At 56.7% G+C, this 17,650-nt stretch overlaps 2 protein-coding genes across 14 annotated transcripts; both read right to left on the bottom strand.

The window, feature by feature from the left end:
• Positions 1 to 3,054: 3,054 nt before the first annotated feature.
• On the bottom strand, positions 3,055 to 8,866 carry LAT (linker for activation of T cells). Of its 3 annotated transcripts, none has more exons than XM_070484648.1 (13): positions 8,599 to 8,866; positions 7,976 to 8,078; positions 7,751 to 7,778; positions 7,607 to 7,641; positions 7,262 to 7,349; positions 7,066 to 7,130; positions 6,946 to 6,975; positions 6,800 to 6,863; positions 6,627 to 6,727; positions 4,913 to 4,975; positions 4,649 to 4,711; positions 4,474 to 4,557; positions 3,055 to 4,321 (listed from the first exon to the last, which is right to left on the bottom strand). In XM_070484648.1, exons 1-12 carry the CDS (start codon positions 8,818 to 8,820, stop codon positions 4,481 to 4,483), a joined length of 939 nt encoding a protein of 312 aa, XP_070340749.1. In that variant the 5' UTR covers positions 8,821 to 8,866; the 3' UTR covers positions 3,055 to 4,321; positions 4,474 to 4,480. The 3 variants fall into 3 exon arrangements, 2 of the variants coding, with proteins under 2 accessions (XP_070340749.1, XP_070340748.1); XM_070484647.1 differs by lacking the exon at positions 8,599 to 8,866 and adding an exon at positions 8,374 to 8,426; XR_006513310.2 differs by lacking the exons at positions 3,055 to 4,321; positions 8,599 to 8,866 and adding an exon at positions 8,374 to 8,426 and having other exon boundaries at positions 4,649 to 4,975.
• A 106-nt stretch (positions 8,867 to 8,972) lies between these two features.
• Positions 8,973 to 17,328, bottom strand: SPNS1 (SPNS lysolipid transporter 1, lysophospholipid). 11 transcript variants are annotated; one of them, XM_070484640.1, is made up of 13 exons: positions 16,721 to 17,328; positions 16,190 to 16,481; positions 16,030 to 16,095; positions 14,215 to 14,351; positions 12,925 to 13,076; positions 12,760 to 12,826; positions 11,823 to 11,968; positions 11,360 to 11,515; positions 10,843 to 11,032; positions 10,437 to 10,502; positions 10,067 to 10,165; positions 9,565 to 9,736; positions 8,973 to 9,297 (listed from the first exon to the last, which is right to left on the bottom strand). In XM_070484640.1, the coding sequence occupies exons 2-13, from the start codon at positions 16,428 to 16,430 to the stop codon at positions 9,203 to 9,205; spliced, it is 1,587 nt and encodes a 528-aa protein (XP_070340741.1). In that variant the 5' UTR covers positions 16,431 to 16,481; positions 16,721 to 17,328; the 3' UTR covers positions 8,973 to 9,202. The 11 variants fall into 11 exon arrangements, with proteins under 11 accessions (XP_070340741.1, XP_070340740.1, XP_070340744.1 ...); XM_070484639.1 differs by having other exon boundaries at positions 16,701 to 17,319; XM_070484643.1 differs by having other exon boundaries at positions 16,190 to 16,394; positions 16,701 to 17,248.
• Positions 17,329 to 17,650: the final 322 nt, after the last annotated feature.

Below are 17,650 nucleotides of genomic sequence, written 5' to 3'. Positions count from 1 at the left end.
GTTATCCATTAAGAATCTTTTTGCTGCAAGTGTCAGAAAGCCTGGCTGAAATTGACCTAAGAAAAAAACAAAAATATTTTTGATTGCTCATCAAGGAGTGATGGCTTCATGCACATTGGATCTGGGTGCTGAGGCTATCAGGACTCAATTCTTCTATTTTCCCTTTCTATCGACTCTGCTTTCCTCTCTGGTGCCTTCCTTCTCTGGCAGCCTCTCTCCAAGTGGAAGCCTGCAAAACTCCAAGCCTATGTCTTATGGGCTTGGCACCCCATGGATAAAGCCCTGCTCTTTCCAATTAGTTCCACCAAAGTCTCAGGAATGTGTCTCATTGGTCTGAACTGGATCATGTGTCCCTGTATCCACCAATCACTGTGGCCAGAGAGTGAGGTATAATGATCGGCCAATCCTAGGTCACAGGCACAGCTAAGCAGTCAGTCCCGCCTCAGCCTCAGAAACATTTCCAAAGCAAATCTGAATGGCGTCATTGGAAGGAGGAGGAATGGATGCCAGGAAGGCAAAAAGAAAAGATGTCCTTTGTGGATGTTAAAAGGTGGCCTGCAAAATGCTAAAAACATTCTTTCAAAGGTTCTGAAGTCAAATAAATTTGGGAAAACGTAAGTTAGGCAAAGAGAAACAAAGACATTTATCATGGTTGTCTAAGAGCCGCTAACTGGTGGATGCGCATTTGACTCTGCAAGGGGGCGTTAGAGAATGCCCCTTTTCCCAAACTCTCCCGACCACAGAATTCCTTCTTGAGAAGCTTCTCCAGGACGCACGGGCCACACAGTGCATTGTGGGAAAGCTGCACTGAACACCACAGAGAGCCAGGCTCTGGTAGCAGGCTCTGGTAGCAGGCACTGTGGCCGCCCTGGCATGTTTCAGTGCACACTGGCCTGCACGGCTGCCACCACCCGCCTTCCTTTGCTCAGGACTTGTTCTGGCCACTGGAGCCCCGTGCCCATGTGACTGGCAGGCCAGAAGTTCTGGAGAATTAACATCCCCCAGGAGAAGCCTCAGCCAGTGACCCCAGCTCCCTCCCAGGCCAGATGGCTGCCAGCAGGCCTGGCAGGGCCGCACCCCATTGCCCGCAGTGGTAACTGGCTGTATGAGACACCCTTTGCTGGCTGCCTTCTCTTTCCTGTCTCACTCCCCTACTCCCCTGCCAGTGTTTTCTGGGACCACCTCCCAGATGAACTACTTGCACTGGGACCCTCGAGGACTGCTTCTGAGAGAACCCAGATCAAGAGAGCTGTTACCTCCCAATGGCTTTTAGAAGCACCCAGACGTCTACCCAAGCAATTCCAGAAACACTCTCTCACTGACCACTAAATCTACCTTTTGTCCAACAACAGACTTCAAGAAAAAATTTATTTCTGCTCCCCAGCTTCCATCTGCAGAGATTCTCCTCACTGACCACCCCAGTGCGCTAAGAAACTCCAGACACAGCCCTGTGGACTTCGTCACATTGATTCTGCTCTGTCTGTCCTGCCTGGCTCATCGATCGGTGGAAGTAAAGCCACATCCTCTTGCCTGGTCCGAGAAACACAAATGGGAAAGTGCTTAGTGCCTCAGGGAATGCCCCCACCCCGACCCCACTATCCACCAAGGCAAGGACCAGAGACACCTTGGACTTCCCCATGTCTCACAGTCCACAGCCAACCTATCGCCCTGTCCCTTGCTTCTGCCTCCCAAACATCTGCTCATTCTGCCACCTCTTTCCATTGTCCGTGCCCCGTCTTCGGCCAGTCCACCACCATGGCTCATGTGGATTATTCCAACAGCCTCCTCACTATTCCCACCTCACAGCCTTTGCATGTGCTGCTCCTAAGGCCTGCAGCAGCATGTGCAACTCCCTTGCTTGGCACGGACAGACCAGCAACTCTCAGCCTCCTGTTTACTGTCTCCTAAAGCCGCCCCACCCTCCTGCCCCCATCCATTCCCTCCTTGGGCCTTGGTCTCTTCTTCTTACGAAACCATTCACATATGCAAAAGCTTAAAAGAACTACACATCTACTACTTGTGTACCCTGCTTAACAAGACACTACCCGTATCCCTGAGGTCTTCCTGAACTCCTCCCAATTAGTCCTCCCCCCCGCCCCCACTCACCACTCTCCTGAATCCAGCACTCCTCATTCCTTTGCCTACACCTTGATACCCTTACATATGTACATATTCCTGAACAATAGCTACAGTTTTTTCATGTTTTGCAATTTATGTAAATAAAACAACTTTTCTTTCTCTCACTCCACAAGCTGTTGGTGATATTTATCCGTGCTGATAGGTGTTGATGCCCTTCACGCGTTTTTCCCTGCTGGTGAGCATCTGGGCCGGCTAGACGGCAGCTCCCTGCCCCTTCTCCTGATGCGGGCTGGCTGTTGTTTCCAGCCATCGCGACGCTGGCCTGAGCCTCTTGCGCCCACTCCCTTAGCCTGTGTGCTAGTTGTCAGGGTTTACATCCGGGAACTTGCTAGGTAAAGGGACGCCATCTTCAGCTTTACTGATGTTGCCAGATTGTTCTCCAAGGTGGTTATACCAACGTGCCTTTTTGGTAAACTGTTCTCTGTCCCTCAGAGACACAAAGGTGCCTCTGCCTCTTTCTATTTCCTCCAAATAATATGACTCAACTCCACCTGTCGATGCCCAGCTTGTCCGATCTCCTCCCCAGACCTGCCTCCCCCACTTCTCCAACTGGGCGTCTTACGAGCTCCCCGGTTTGGGGCAGCCAGTGCTGTGCACAACACCTGGAGTAAGAGACTGGCGGCGGTGACCCTGGAGGTGACAGAGCTAATCCCAGATTTGCCACTTTGGCTGTGTGCCTTTGGGCAAATCACTGCTCCTCTCTGAGCCTGTTTCATCACCTGTGAAATAGGGATGCCCACAGCAACCACAACAGGGGAATGACGGAGACTCAATGACACAAGCACAGACGTGCAGCAGGCACTCCCTAGAGAAGCTGGTGCTATCACCTCTGGAGCCCACAGAGGATGCCAACAACTTTGTGTATCACTCAAGACTACTTTGGCTGTATGTGACAGAAACCCCAGGTCAAGCAGGTTGAAGAAAACTGGTAATTTATTGGCCGGTGTAACTGGGAAGTCTGAAGGGGTGTCCTGGTTAAGGTGTGACTGGATCCGGGAGTTGTGACATCCCCAGGAGACAGGCCTGGTCCGTCTATGGGCCGTTCTCTCCTCCACGCTGGCTTCATCCTCAGGCAGGCTCTCCAAGTGGCGGCACTGGGACTACATTATTCCAGCGTAACAACTGCATGAACAGAAAGAGCTTCTCCTTTCACCACTTCCTGCCCAAGTCGCAGGGCTGGTCCTCACTGACCCAGGTTAGGCCACATGTCCACACCGGGGCCGATCAGTGACCAGAGTATCCACCAGAAGCTGCTACTCCAAGTGTGCTTCTCCGCACAGCAGTAGCAGAAGCACCTGGGAGCTCCTTAGAAACGCAGACTCTGAGGCCACACTCCAGACCTACTGAATCAGAAGCCACGTTTGAGCAGGACCTCAGCTGAGTCAGCCACACATCAAAGTCTGAACCGTGAAGCCCTGCACACTGACTTTTTGAGTTGCTTAGACAATTTCTAAGTTCTGTTTTATTGAGAACCATAAAAGGTAAGAATTAAGAAAGCCCTCTGAGGTCAAGTCCACCCCCTTGTTTTAAAGATGGAGAAGCTGGGGGCCAGCGGGGAGCAGTCTTGCTCTAGACTTTCACTGGGCACCCAGTGCTACCCGACGCCCCGCTCTCTTCGGCACAGCCATTGTCTGCCATCTCTGTGGGCTGTCTCACGGGGAGATGCGTCTGAGACGCAGAAGTGCCGGCCTGGGTCGGACTCGTCTCGTTCAGAAGGTGATGTGTCCCCGCCATCGTTCACACAGTCACTCACGGAGTACCTTGTCAGGACTGGCGGGAGCACATGTATCTGTGGAAGACGGAGACCCACCGACACACACACACACACACACACACACACAGACACTCACACGCGACCCTCAGGCACAGCCCGCCCTCAGCCCGACTCCAACCCACTGGGCTTCCCTGAAGCCAGAAGCACTACAGACCATACCAGCCTTTATTCTATGACCGAGTAGGGCTGGGCCCAGGGGAGTTCATTCTCAGGCTGCGTCAGAAGGTGCAGAGTGTTGGGGGCAAACAGACTGGACCCCAAAGTGACAATAAGTTAGGGGGGAAATTCTCAGGCTGTTATCAGGCTGGAGGCAGGACAGGGTGCCAAGTAGGGCCCCCCAGAGCCACTGCCAGCTGCCCAGCTCAGCTCTCCCAGGCAAGGCTGGTTCCAGGACAGGCACACCTCACACTGAAACACAAGAGGGCAGGGAGAGAGGGAGGGGTTATGGGGTAAGGGTCCCCAGAGTCAAAGAGGACAGGGCTGAGGTAGCGGGCAAGGCTGGGGGAGGAGGGTGGGAGCCCACAGGCCCAGGGCAGGGCTGGGCTGGGCAGGACTCTCACCAGGCCCTCAGTTAAGCTCCTGCAGATTCTCATAATCTGGAGCTCCCTCTTCCTCATCCTCCACGCGCTGGGCTTTCCGGGTGGCTGTGAGAGCAGGGGAAGTTGGTCTCAGCTTATAAACCATCTCCCCCAGGCAGCTCCCCCAGCCTCTGCCCCCACCTCCCCCAGCACACACCAGGCTCAGTCCTCGCCGTGGGCTGCAGCTCCTGGGACACGTTCACATACTCCCGGCTCCCATCTGTGGGGGCAGGTCAGAAGGAGAGACGGCCACACTGAAAGGAGCAGGACAACACCCAGGCAGAGGGCGAGGGAGCTGTAGAAGAGGTTGTGGGCACCCCCAGGGGTGGGGCCCAGACACACTGAGAGTGGGGGTGGGGAGTGAGGGTGAGGGAGAGAAGGTGGACCCTCAGAGGGCACCAGGGGGACACCAGCCACTCACCCAGAGACGCATCTGCACTCTCCTCACTCTCAGGAACGTTCACATAATCTTCACCCGACTCCACTACAGGAAAACCATCGGAGACCCCCAGCACCGTTACCCAGAGCCCTCAAGCATGGATTCCCAGGGCCCCTGAGGGCAGACACCCAGAGGCTCCCAACTGTGGACACCAAAGACTTTCAACATAACCAGCCTAAGACTCCCACACACGGACACCTAGAGCCCATCACCAGAGTCGGCCCCCAAGGGATGCAGGGACGGGGCTCCAGACCAGCGATGCCAGCAGCTGGACGAGGGCAAAGGCCATGTACTGGAGACAAGTAGGGCAACTTGACTAGAACTGATTGGAAGGAATGGAATTGTGGGAAAGAGGAGACCAGAAGACAGACCCCAGCCTGCCCCGCAGTTAGGGAGCAGGGACGGGGAGCAGCTCGGAGCGGCGGGGCTGGTGGCACATGTGGAGGGGTAGATGACACTCAGGGTGGGCTGGGTCAGAGGTGCCGCCAGCTCAGCTGGCCCCTCTTCCCGAGCCAGGCCAGCCCTGCCCCCCACTCCTGTCTTACTCCCTTCAGAACACCTATTGTCTTCGACAGTATCGTGCTCTTTTACGTGCTGACTTGTTTCTCCACGAGGCCATGCACGAGGCAGGCTCTGGAGCCAGACTATCCAGGTTCAAATCCAGCGCCAGCACTAACTGTGTAACCTCAGACAAGCTACCTAACTCTCAAGGTCTGTTTTCTTAACTGTAAAATAGGGCGAGTAACAGTCCCCCCCTCCAAGGGCTGTTTTGAGGATTAAAGCAGTGAATACTAAAACAGGGCCTGTCATACAGTATGCGCTGCCATCATACAGACGGGACAACTGAGGCACAGGAAGGGAAGGGACAGGCTCAACAGCACCTGGGCATTGTGACATTTAATAAGTTAGTACATGGAAAACTCTTAGCAAGGCATGGAGCAGGCCCTCAACAAACCCTAGCTCTTTTATCATGACTCCAGCCCATTAGCTGTTGTATCAGAGGCCCCAGTGAATATGACAAATGAATGAGTGAGTGAAGGAAGGAACGAACGAAAAGAAGCACTTGGACAAATGATCTGGAGCCCAGGAGAGAGGCGGCAAGTTGGGAATATGGACGGCAAATGAAGCCAGGGTGTAGAAGGCATGGCCCAGAGCGAGGATAGAGGGAGAGGAGAGTAAGAGAGCCCTGATGATCAGCAGACATTGAGGAAGCCTGCTCACAGGCAGGAGGCGACCAAAGCAAAGGGGGAAAAGCAGCTCAAAGGAAACGGAAGCAATGCAGGAGGCAGAGGAAAACTCCCAAAACAACCCAAAAAAGACAAGGCATAATCAATACCCTTAGAGATGTACCAGAGGATACTAGCTCCATGAACAGGAGGCTATAAAAAAGGAATAGTCAGAGATCAAGAAAGAGCTTTTCTTTTTTGAGAGAGAAAGAAAAAGAATGGAGTCAAAAGAAGAAGAAAGTCAAGGAAATCTCACCGACAATAAAAGGAAAAGACAAAAAGGAAAGAGAAGAGAAAAAGTAAGAAAATGAGAAGATTGGAGCAGGAAGTCCACTATCTGAAGGACAAGAGTTCTAGAGAGAGGAGAGAACACGGAGGGGTAGCGAGCAGCAAAGAAATAACAGGAGAGAGAGGAGCGGAGGGGCTGCGGCGCGGAGGCGCTGGAGAGTGGCCAGAAACGGCCGACTCACTGGAGAAGGCGCTGTCCCGGAGGCCGGGGTTGTTGGACACGGGAGCTGGTGGGACGACGGTGCTGGCGGTGGTGGTCGGGGCAGGGTCAGGAAGCACAACCCTGTGGGGAGGTCAAGGGGAAGGTGAGCGAGGACCCCCGGCCTCAGCCCCCTCCTCCCGCCTGGCCACTCACAAGTAGCCCTCGTTGTGATAGTCCTCCTCATCCTCGTCGTCCTCCGCGTCCTCACAGACCGGCTCTGGGGGTAACGACACAGGGGTCAGCAAAGCCCAGAGCAGGCCTCGGCCTCCCCCAAGCGAGGGCACCCGGCCCAGACGCACCCTCATTCTCATAGCTCGCCACACTGTTGGCTGCAAAGAGAGAGTGAGGGAGACTGTGTCAGCTCAGGCAGGGCCTAGCCTCTGCGCAGCCCCAGCCCCCAGGCCCCGCTCCATGCTTACCACCATCCGAGCCTTGCCGGGAAGATGGCATGTGGTGGGAGCCCCCGGGGGGCTGCGGGGATCTCCTGGAAGTCAAAGGTTAGAGGTCATGCTGGGGTGGGGCTCTGGGACAACAGGGGTTATAAGAGGGAAAGAGGCCCCAATCCAAGGAGGTGAGGAGTAAAGCGGGGAATCTGGAGAAGAAGGGGCTACTTACGGGATGGGGAGCAGGTCTGGCTGGCTCAGGGGTGGAAATGAGGTAACAGGCGGGTAGGAAGTGGCTGGTGGCCATGGGACGAGTGTTGCTGAGGACACAGGACCAAGTTGAAGGAATGACTCCAGACATCACGCCCCTACCTTCGTTGAGGCCTCAGGGGCAGGCTAACCCCTGAAACCCCCATGCCCTGGACAGGCCTAAGGGCACCCATCTCCCTCCCCATCCCCAGCTCAGGTCAAGGCCATGTGGACACCACAGGGGGAATCTGAACAAAGGCACACGCTCTCTCACACTCCAGGGGACCCTCTCTCCTACCCTCAAGGGAGGGACCCTCCGTGTACTCACGAGGCCGTTTGATCACGATGCTGCTTGGGGTCAAGCTAGCAGGAGAGACACAGCTGGAGAAACGGCCAGGAGAGGCCCAGCCAGCCTCCCAGCCCAGCCCCACACGGGTATTGAGAGAGACGCATGGTCAATGGGGCGACTCACCTATCAGTGGCAGCACTGTCATATGAGCCTGGGGGAAGAGAGGGCTGGTGAGGCAGGAAAAGGGAATGAAGAGGGTTGAGGGTGATGGCGTCGGGTGCTCTCAGCGTCTCCGTGCGCAGGACAGAATTAGGGAAGGTTAAAGACGGAGTAAGGGGTTGGGGGGGCAGGGTAAGGACCCCTGTCAGTGTGTCCAAACATTGGGTCACCCCACAAGCTCCCACTCACCTGGCAGCTCTCGGCAGCGCACACACAGTGCCATCAGCAACACGGCCAAGAGAGGCAGCAGCAGGGGGCCCAGCACGGAGGGGATCAGGATGGCCGCCTCCATCTGCAGGAGAGAGCTTGGACCAGGCCTGGCTGCTCGCCACAGGCCCCTCAGGGGCAGAACTGGTGCAGGGCGAGGAGTGGGCCGGCAGGGTGCAGGGCCCAGCAGGTACCAGGCTGGAGCTGGGTAGGGGGCAGCTGTGCCCTGCTTGGGGGCCCTGGATCGCCCCCCCTTGCTAGGCTGACTGGGGGTCAGGACTGGCTCTGGAAGATCCTCGATCCCAGGGCAGTCAAGCCAAGGCCTGGGCTGGAGTCTGGGGCACCAGCCACCCTGCGTGGACCCTGCACCCCAGCCCTACCTGCCCCTCTGTTCGACACCCGGCTCTCCTCCGCACCCGCCTGCAGCAGGAAGCTGTGGTGAGCGCCGGGTGAGGGCAGGAAATCATCCGGCTCCTCAGCCGGCTTCACCCGCCCCCTTCCCACCCCCACCTAGCCAGTGGGGAGGGGGAGGAAGAGGCCCAAGGAGCCGCCCCCAGGCCCTCAAGAAGGGTCTACTGGCCTCCAGGACAAGTGGCAACTCATACCAGCAGGAGGAGGGGAGACTGGCAGGCCAGCAGCCGGAGCCTCCACAGCCACGGCCCAAGGAGGCAGCAGGGAGGGAGGCTCTGCCACTGGGAATCCAGAGAGGCACAGAGCACTGGCCACCCCCACCCCTCCTTTGGCTGACCTGCCAAGACGGGCAGGCTCTGGGGGAAACGTGAGCATGACTCATGGTCACACCAAGCCAGCTCACTCCACCCTCTCATTCACGCAGCCCCGAAGGGCCAGGATTTGCCCAAGGCCCCACAGGAGTGACCCAACAGCCCCCGGGAGCCCTTGGACCCTGGGGCCAGAGATGGGCATCCCCTGCAGGCCAGACGTCAGAAGTCACTAGCACCCAGAGAGACTCAACAGGCACTTGGGGTCTGGCTACAAATTTTATTTAGTTACAAATAGCACCGAGCCCCTGGGGCTGCTCCAGTGGAGGGGGACCACCCTCCCAGACCCCCACCACCCCTCACTTGGCTACCCGTGTAGTGTGTGGGAGCTGGAACACGGCCCAAGGCTCCTCCCAGAAGCTGGGCCAGGCTGAGGGTTTGGGCCCGGCACCTCATGGGGTAGGTGTGCAGGTGGGTGAGTGACAGCCCCTCAGATGAGCACACTGGACACAGGGACCCGGGTGGAGCGGCCTCGCTGGGGCACCACGATACGGTCATCTGCGGGCCCTGCCTCACGTAGCAGACCTGCCAGGAAGGGGTCAGAGCCAGGGCTGGATGCACAGATAGACTCAAAGCCAGGGAGGAGACCGAGAGGCAGTGGGCACTGGACAAGGCAGCAGAGCCACCAGGGCTGTGGACACACGGGCGTCAGCTTGTTGGACAGGCAGACGTGAAGCTGGATGAGGGGAGGGCTATGGACTGAGGGATGACACACACACAGGACTGGACAGACGGATGGATGGACAAGCAGGGCAAGGAGCTGTGGATAGACAGAGGGAAGGCCCAACTGACCCTGCACATGCAAGTGGGCTCGCTGACGGTCACCCTCAATGAAGATGGCAGTGCCCAGGAAGGCTGCACCACCCAGCGCCCCGACGAAGGCGCACAGCATGAGCGAGAACTGCAGGGCCCGGAACTCGGACAAGAAGGAGGGTGGCCAGCGCCGTCGGAGGCGGTCGGAGATCTGCCAGAGACAGGAGAGGAAAGCCAGGAGACAGAGTCAGCGGCGTGGGGAGAGTCCCCGAACTCCAGAAGAACACAGACTGGAGCCAGGAAGGGCAGGAGGGCTGGACTGCCAGGTGAGCTCCGTGGCCTCACTGTGGGACTCTGCCAGGACAAAATCCTTCCTGTCCAGTTAAGGATCCAAGGTGAAGGGGGACTGGCACAGAGGGCGCAGACGCCTAACTGGGGTCTTCCAACGTGGCCCAAGCTCAGGCCGGTGGCTACCAGCTGGTGCTGGGAACACAGGGTCCCCTGATCCCCACCCCAGGCCAAGCCAAGGGGCAGTACTCACCAGGCCAATGAGGTAGGGGCTCCCAGCATCACCCAGCAGGTGGGACAGCACAATCTGGAAGGCCTCGGCGGTAGAACGTCGTGTGGGGATCACCACGTACTGGGGGGAGGAGGGGCAGGAGGCAGAGGCTGAGGACAGGGCGAAGGCTCAGCCTGGGCTGAGGTCAGAGGTGAACCCCAGCTCAGACGTGTGACTGGGGTGCAGGGCAGGCCAAGACTACAAGCCCATCGGGGGCTGGACTCTGAAGTCAGTCTGGGGCTGGTTTTGAAAATGAAATAAAGGCCACAATTCAAGGGAAGTGAGACCTCCTGCCCCCACTCCCTGTTCTCATCAGCCTCTGGGCTAACCCTGGAGTGGCCCAGCTACTCACCAGCAGAATGTCAGCCACAATGGCCCAGTTCATGGACAGCAGTGTCTCTCCAACAAAGATGAAAATCTGGGGGATGGGGGAGTCTTCATCACAAGAAGACCAAACACATGGATGGTTTACCATGTACCAGGCTCATCTGTTAACTCATTTAATCCTCACAACACCTCTATGAGACAGATACTACTATTATTCCCATTTTACAGATGATGAAACCGAGCACAGAGAGGTTAAGTGACTTGCCCAATGCACACAGCTAGGAAGGGCCAGAGCTGAGATGCAAAACCAGGCATTCCTGCTCCAGAGTCAGCTCTGAACCACTATGCTGGTTGACCCCAGTCCTGCCCCAGTGCCGTGTTCCTCCATCTTGGATCCACGACACCCCCCTTGATACCTGCTGGCTACTCACATAGGTGGCCACGATGCTACCACGGGCACAGGCAAGAGAGAGGAAGAGGAAGGGTGCGGAGCCCAGGAGGCCAGCAGCACAGACGAGTGGGTCAGCCCGGGGGTTGGAGCGGCGGAGGCGGCGGCTGACCTCCACACCCAGGCCCACACCCAGGACCCCAGTCAGGCAGGTGACGAGCCCGAAGATGAGGCTGGGGGGAGGGGTGTGGATGGGGGTTGGACCCTCTGCCTGCAAAGCCCCCTAGCCTCACCCCCACAGCCTGGAGAGGAAGCTGGTGCATCCCAGCCCCCCTCACAACCCAGGTCCATCTAGGCACAGACCCCATGGTTCACAGAGCTCCCAGATGAAGGCATCACCCTATCACCTGCTTCCCAGACCAGGAAACGGAGACTCGGGGAGAGGAAGCAGCTTCTGGAGCTGGGGTTCAAACTCTCCCCGCCTGAGCCTGAGCTGCAGACTCTCTCCACTCCATCCCCTGCCACCTGCAGGCCACCCAGCCCAACCTCAATCTGGGTACCTGTCAGAGGAAGAGCAGGAGTCTCCAGGAAGGCAGGGTGGGGTCTCCCCCAAGACCACACGGGAACGCAGCAAGAACGCAGGAGCCCAGAGAGCCAGGGAGCCCGTGACAAAGGCCACAGCAGTGAAGCCCAGGGAAGACAGGATGAAACTAGGGCTGCACACAGGTGGGAGGGAGGAGTCAGACTCCACTGAGGTGTCAGGGTAGGAGATCTCTGTTCACCCTTCCTGGCTTATTTTAATAGGGTCAGGGCCCTGGCTGTGGAGGCTGTCCTGGCTCCCAGGATCTGGGCCTGTAATTCAAGCTGCTGCCACAAGGAGGCAGTGGTGACTGAATTCCAGGCTGAGGGGTAGGGCCAGCTGACAAAAAAGTAAATGAAGACCACACCCATGTAAATCTCAAACTAGATGTCAGGCTTCCCCTGGGGGCCCCAGATGTTGGGCCAGGATGGAACTAAACTCACTTTCTTGCCAGAGCCCTCAGATCCGCCCACCACGAGGTGGGGTTTAAGGGTGGTGAGTCCAAGTGGCGCTCCACAGCCCCTCTTGGCGGCTCCCGTACTACCAGGAACAGCAGCAGAACAGCCACCACTCCTAGACCTGGTGTCACCTAGGGGAAGAGTGGGCTTCAGGACACACACAGGCAGGGACACACTCAACCCTGGGGCTGGGAGAAAGTGAGAGGGTGGTAAGGCAACTCAGGCCCCAAGACCTCAAACACCTGGGTAAGTGTCTGCTCAAGGAAGCTGAACCTGCAACTGGGGAAAGAGGCAAATGCCACTAGGGGCCCATGTCTGCAAGCCTAGCTGCTCCCTCTTTGCTAACAGTACTCTAATCTTCTTTGGGGAAACCACTCCCCCTTTTTTCAATCCACCTAGCGCAAACAGGGCAGGGCTTGGCCAAGAACAGTAGTGTTAACCTCCCAGCCTCCATGATTGATTCAGTGGCAGGCATGTGACCCATGTTCATTTAATCAGACGCCATCCAGACTATTGCCCAAGTATTCAGGGTGCCAGTGTTTCTAAATGGGAAGATAAACACGTGGAGCTTTCCTTTGCTTGAGAATGAAGTTAACACAGAAGAGAGTAGAGCTGAGAAAAGGATGATCCTGTGAAGTGTGGGAGTCCTGGATCCAGCTTTACCTGAAGCCCATCCTGGGACTTTCCATTATGAGAGCCAAGACAGTCCCATTTTGGGGCTTACAGTTTTACAATGGGCTTCTGTCACCTGCAACCAAGAGTTGTGGCTTGGTTGCATTTGACATGGCTTCATGGTGAAGGCATCCAGGCTTCCTGAAGGCTTGAAAGAGTGAGTGCTGCCTCAAAAGGGGAATGTCTGAAGGTAGGAGAGGGGCATCAGTGATAATGCTGCTGACCCTCCACAGGCCGTGACTGGACTCACCCTCAGAGCCCAGTGCCAGTCACCAGCCACATCCTTCACTTTGGAACCTGCAATATAACCCAGCCCACTGGGGGAAGGGGGTGGGAGAGGAGAGGAGACAGCTGGTCAGCCGTGTCCCCCACGCCAGGCCCTTCTGCCTCCCTACCAGGCCCCAGGTCCACTCACCTGCCCACTGGGATGGCGAAGTAGAAGACGCTGAGCATCCGACTCCGCTGGTCCGCCACGAAGAGGTCAGCGATGAGAGTGGGTGCGATGGTGGAGTAACTGGCCTCCCCGACCCCCACTAGGCCCCGGGTCAGGAGAAGCAGCCAGAATCGCTGAGGAAGGAGACATGGGGGAGGTGGCACCCCACCCTGCAGCCAGCCTCCCAGCCTACCTCACCAGCCGGCTCTGGAGAGGCAGCAGGGACGGCGGGAGAGAACTGGGTTTTAGAATCAGACAGACCTGAGCTTGAATCCTGGCTCCACTACTTACTAGCTGTGACTTTGGGAAAGCAACTTAACCTCTCTGAGCCTCAGTTTCCTCATCTGCAAAAGGTGGATAATAACAACTTGTTCACATAACTATTGTGAGGATGGGACAAGAAAAAGTACCCAGTAGGTACAAAAATAAATCTTAACTTCTATCTTGCCCACCCCACCCAAGATACCCCAAGGGGGCATGATGATCTTAGGTAGGGGGGTTATTTGTCTAACAGACACTTGAAGCTAAAACAGGGTACCATCACCCACAGAGAGTACGCAGTACCTGGGACTGGGCTGAGGACAGAGTCCTGGGGCAGAGAGTGAGAACAGACAAAGGAGATTTCAAAGGAGCAAAGAAGCAACAACCCGGAGGCAGGAGGAAAACCAGAAGAGTGGCATCACAGATGTTAGAAGAGGGTTTCCGGAAGAAAGAAGTGGGTCAATAGAGCCAGAGCCTCCCAGGAGATATAGCGCGAGCAGGACTACAAAGTAGGAGCTACACTTAGCAACCAAGAGGTCATTGTTGACTTTGGCAATGGAGTGGTGGCGGCAGGTCAGCCAGCAGCGCTCAAGGTGGGAGCAGGAGAAGAGGAAGTGCAGGCAGAGTGAGAGCCTCTCTCTGGGTGCCCTCACCCAGACCGGAGCTAGGTTAAGGGGGCCTTTCGGGAAGTCTGACTAGGAAGGAGGGGAGGGAAGGAGGGCAATCCAGGTAATGTCTTCTCCATGGTAGAGAAATGTGAGTGTTTAGGTGTAGAGTGGAAAGTCAATGGTCAGGGAGAGAGGGGATGATGGACAGAAGAAGGTTCTGGAAGAAAAGGGGAGAGGACGGGGTGGGCGGATTAACTCAGGCAAGCAGCAGGTATAAGATGGCATAGACCAAGGCAACTGAAGAAGTTCCCCAGGCCCAGTCTGAAAGGATTCCCAGGAGCAGCAGCAAAGATTGACGGGGGAGGGAGGAGGGACAGGAAGAAGGAACCAGCACGGGGCCTACCTCTCTGGGGATGAAGGACGACCCCAGTGTCACCAGGGACCAGAAGGCAATGCCCCCGCACATGAGGTACTTCCGATTGTACCTGTCACCCAGGTAGCCAAACACAGGCGCCAACACCATGTAACTGGAGATGAACACTGGGGGGAAGCAGAGAGTCACGGCCCAGCCCAGCACACCTACCCTCCAACCCCCACTCCAGCGTAGGGAGGGAGAGCGGGGGCAGCAATAACCACAGAAGAACAGATCCCCAGCCTTCTCCTCACCAAGAGCTCATACCCGCCGCATATCCCAACCCTGAAACCGCCAGAGCTCCCAGCCCCATCTTCCATGTTGTTCAGACCTTCCACTGTAGAATGGATGGCCCAGCTGACTTGTCACTTTCTCCTATCGAGCCGAGAACAAAATCCAAACTCCACACCAGGGAGTTCGGTCATCTAGTCCCTCCCTACCTCTCCAACCTCCTGTTCAACCACTTTCCCTTCTCCGTACCCCAACGGCCCAAGTGCCAACCTCAATACCATCTTAGGGTTTTTACAGCTGCTGTCCTCTCCATCTGGAACATTCTATCCTCTACCCTGAACTTCACAGAGCTTAGCTCCTTGAGGTTCCAGCTCAGACACCTTCCCAACCACCACACATCCAGTCCCTCTCTTTTCTTTTTTTTTACTCTTTTCTTTTACATAACCACTTATTCTTATAGAAAATCATCTCATCATTAGTTTAGGTTTTTATGAACTGTTCCCCTCATGCACAGAATGTTGACTTCATGAAGACAAGGACCTTGCCTGTATTAGCCATGACTGCGTTTCCATCACTAACACATGGCCTAGCACAAAACAGGTGCTCAATAAACACGTGTGGAATGAAAAAATGAGTAAGGCTGTTGAGAAAAACTCGCTTCTTCTCTAAGTAACTCTTTAGAGCTTTGCAGACCTTGACTTATGATCTCATTCTCATTTCTCCAAAAACTTTGCCTTAAATACGTCCAGCTCCTTATTGGCCTGGAGTGGAGTAAAGAATACTGCAAGATCTGGTTTCAAATTCCTGTTCTGATTCTAACTTGTTGTGTGACGCTGGGCAAGTCTTAACTCATCTCCAAGCCTCAGTTTCCTTATAAAAATGTAGATGATATTATCTGCTTCCTCTATAAAATAAGAATAATAACACCTATTTCTTGACTGATGGAAGGATTAGAAGACAATGGGCATAAAAGGTCTTGGGCAAGTTCTGTAGACGTTATCGCCACCTCCTCTGGGGCCTGGCACAGTGCAGGTGCTCAGAAACATTCAAGAAATGAGGGAAGAAGGGAGGAAGGAAAAGAGGATTTGGTCCTGGCTTTGCTTCTCCCACAAATCCCAAAGTCCTGAACAAGTAAAGCTCATCTCTCCCAATTCCAGACGCCCTCTCTCGCCATCATTTATGGGGTGCCTACCATGTCCCCAACACTGCACTGTGAACTTCACAGGCATTATCGCATTTAATCCTCACATCAGCCCCATGAGGTCATCAGGGTTATTACCAGTTCCATCTCACCCACAAGGAAACTGAGGCTTATAGAGGCTGAGGGTCTTGCCTACCATCACACTGTAAGTGGAAAGCTGAGATTGCAACCCAGGTCTGTTTTAACTATTACTCGAAACTAACTCCTCTTTAAATGTGGTGTCCCACCTAAACAGAACAGCCCCAGAGCCATCTCCTCCCCTAGCTCTGGCCACTGTACCTCCACTAAGAGGCCCCAGGCAGCCAGCATGGGGCCCCAACTAGGGTAGAAAAGGCAGAAGAGCCGCTGTGTGCCCAGGCAGAGTCTGCACTCACCGGTCTGGATGAGGCCCGAGCTACTGTCTCCAATGTTGAAGAACTGCTCGATGTCTGGAAGGACGCCTGGGAAACAGACTCAGGATGGGCTCCGCCAGGTAGCCTCACCTTCAGGACCCCGCTCCCTCCCCTCGTCTAACCTCCTCCCAGAAGTCGGTACCAGCCACGGTGAAGCGGTCCATGTAATTGAGGAGGTTGATGTAGCACAGCACGGCCACTATGAGAGCCGAGCGGCCCGAAGACAAGCCCGTGATGCGCTGCAGCCCCTCCCGGTCCGGGACCTCGGGATCCTCGGACTTCGGGTTCCCCGGGGCCCCCGGTAACCCAGGGGTGCCGGGAACCAGCCCGTCGTCCGTGTCATCCGCCTGGCTGAGGAAGGGCGCGGTGTCGGACCCGGACATGGTCCTAGGGGGCCGCGCCCACCCGCGCTCCGGTCCCACCGACGATTCCACCTGCGAGGGGAGGAGACTGCAGAAAGGAGGATGGGGGGAACCCAGACGAGGTGCGCCCAGAGACCGACAGGAGCTGCCCCGAAGCACAGAGCACGGCTAGGATGGAAGCCGGGCCCGGTCATTCCTCCCCGTCCCGGCAGACACAGCGCGCGGAGGGGACGGGAGCGGGCCGAGGAGGGCGTCCCCCCCACCCCCGCCCAGGTGGAAGCCATCCCTCACCCCGGGTAGAAGCCCCCTACACTCGCTGTCACTCAGCCCCGGCACTGCATCGCGGCCGCCGCCATCTTGCCCTAGAGCCGGTCATGTGACGCCGGAGCGCGGTGCAGACCGCCCCGGTGCGCGCCCGCGACCGTGACCGCCGCCGACTACGGAAGCCGCCGCGGGCTCGCTGGTCGCCACGGTAACCGGGAGCGGTCCCAGGCCCGGCGTCCCGCCGAGCCCGCCAGCCTAGAGGCTGCCCCGCTGCGTGGTGAGGTCGTTCCGCCCACTGATCCTCGGCTTCCTCATCTGCAACCCCCACTTGGCAGACTTCTGACCAAGCGAGGTCAGACGAGGTAAAGGATTCTTGAAAAGTTCTGGAAATGGTAAATGTCTCCGGAAATGCCAGCGAACGGCTCTCGCTATCGGTGATGATTCTCTCTTCCTCGGTGCCTGGTTTGGGCTCCGTACATGCCCAGTGAGTGTTGAGTGAATGGATGTCGAGCAGCGGCCCCCAGCCCCGCCTCTCGCACCGCCGGGTCCCTGTGGCTCGGATTCCCTGTAAAGCCCTGGGCTTTCCCCGTGGACGGTGAAGGAAGCGTCCCCCGACGCCACCCGCCCATCCGGAGCAGGTTTCCTCACCTCCACCGGGGCCGAGGCCCGTGCGCCCTCTGGTGGTCTCATTTGGGGCAGGCAGGGGCTCGAGGCCTAGAGAGACTCCTCGCTGCACGGCTGGAGGCAGAGAAAGACCACGGAGCCCGGGCTCGGAAGGACAGCTGGGGTCGTTCTTCACTGCCTGCCCGAGTCTCCAAGCTGCAGCTAACACACGCACACACTAAGTAAAATTAGTCTAGTTCTACGCAAATGCAGCTTCAAGACCCCTCTTCCAACCGGACCTCTAAGCCCCTCTACTGAAATTCTTGAGTTTCATGGGGAGAGCATGGGGTCCCCAAGACACCTTATCAGAAACT

The sequence above is a fragment of the Equus asinus genome, chromosome 14 (genome assembly GCF_041296235.1).
Source record: "Equus asinus isolate D_3611 breed Donkey chromosome 14, EquAss-T2T_v2, whole genome shotgun sequence".
NCBI classification, from domain to species: Eukaryota; Metazoa; Chordata; class Mammalia; order Perissodactyla; family Equidae; genus Equus; species Equus asinus.
Note: the sequence above shows the minus strand (reverse complement) of the source record. Positions and strands in the feature narration are given on the sequence as shown.

Bases quoted from the DNA above. Each gene is read 5' to 3' on its own strand.
- LAT (XM_070484648.1), bottom strand. From the start codon at position 8,820: ATGAGAGGGTGGAGTGAGCTGGCTTGGTGTGACCATGAGTCATGCTCA. The intron at 6,976-7,065 runs GTAAGCATGGAG...CTCTCTTTGCAG, and splicing joins CCGGCAAGGCTCGGATGGTG to CCAACAGTGTGGCGAGCTAT. The intron at 4,712-4,912 runs GTGAGTGGCTGG...CTGCCCCCACAG, and splicing joins GAGTGCAGATGCGTCTCTGG to ATGGGAGCCGGGAGTATGTG.
- SPNS1 (XM_070484635.1), bottom strand. From the start codon at position 16,430: ATGTCCGGGTCCGACACCGCGCCCTTCCTCAGCCAGGCGGATGACACG. The intron at 14,352-16,029 runs GTGAGTGCAGAC...GCTTCCCCCCAG, and splicing joins CTCGGGCCTCATCCAGACCG to TGTTCATCTCCAGTTACATG. The intron at 11,969-12,759 runs GTGAGTCCAGTC...CTCTTCCCCTAG, and splicing joins ACTGGCACTGGGCTCTGAGG to GTGACACCAGGTCTAGGAGT.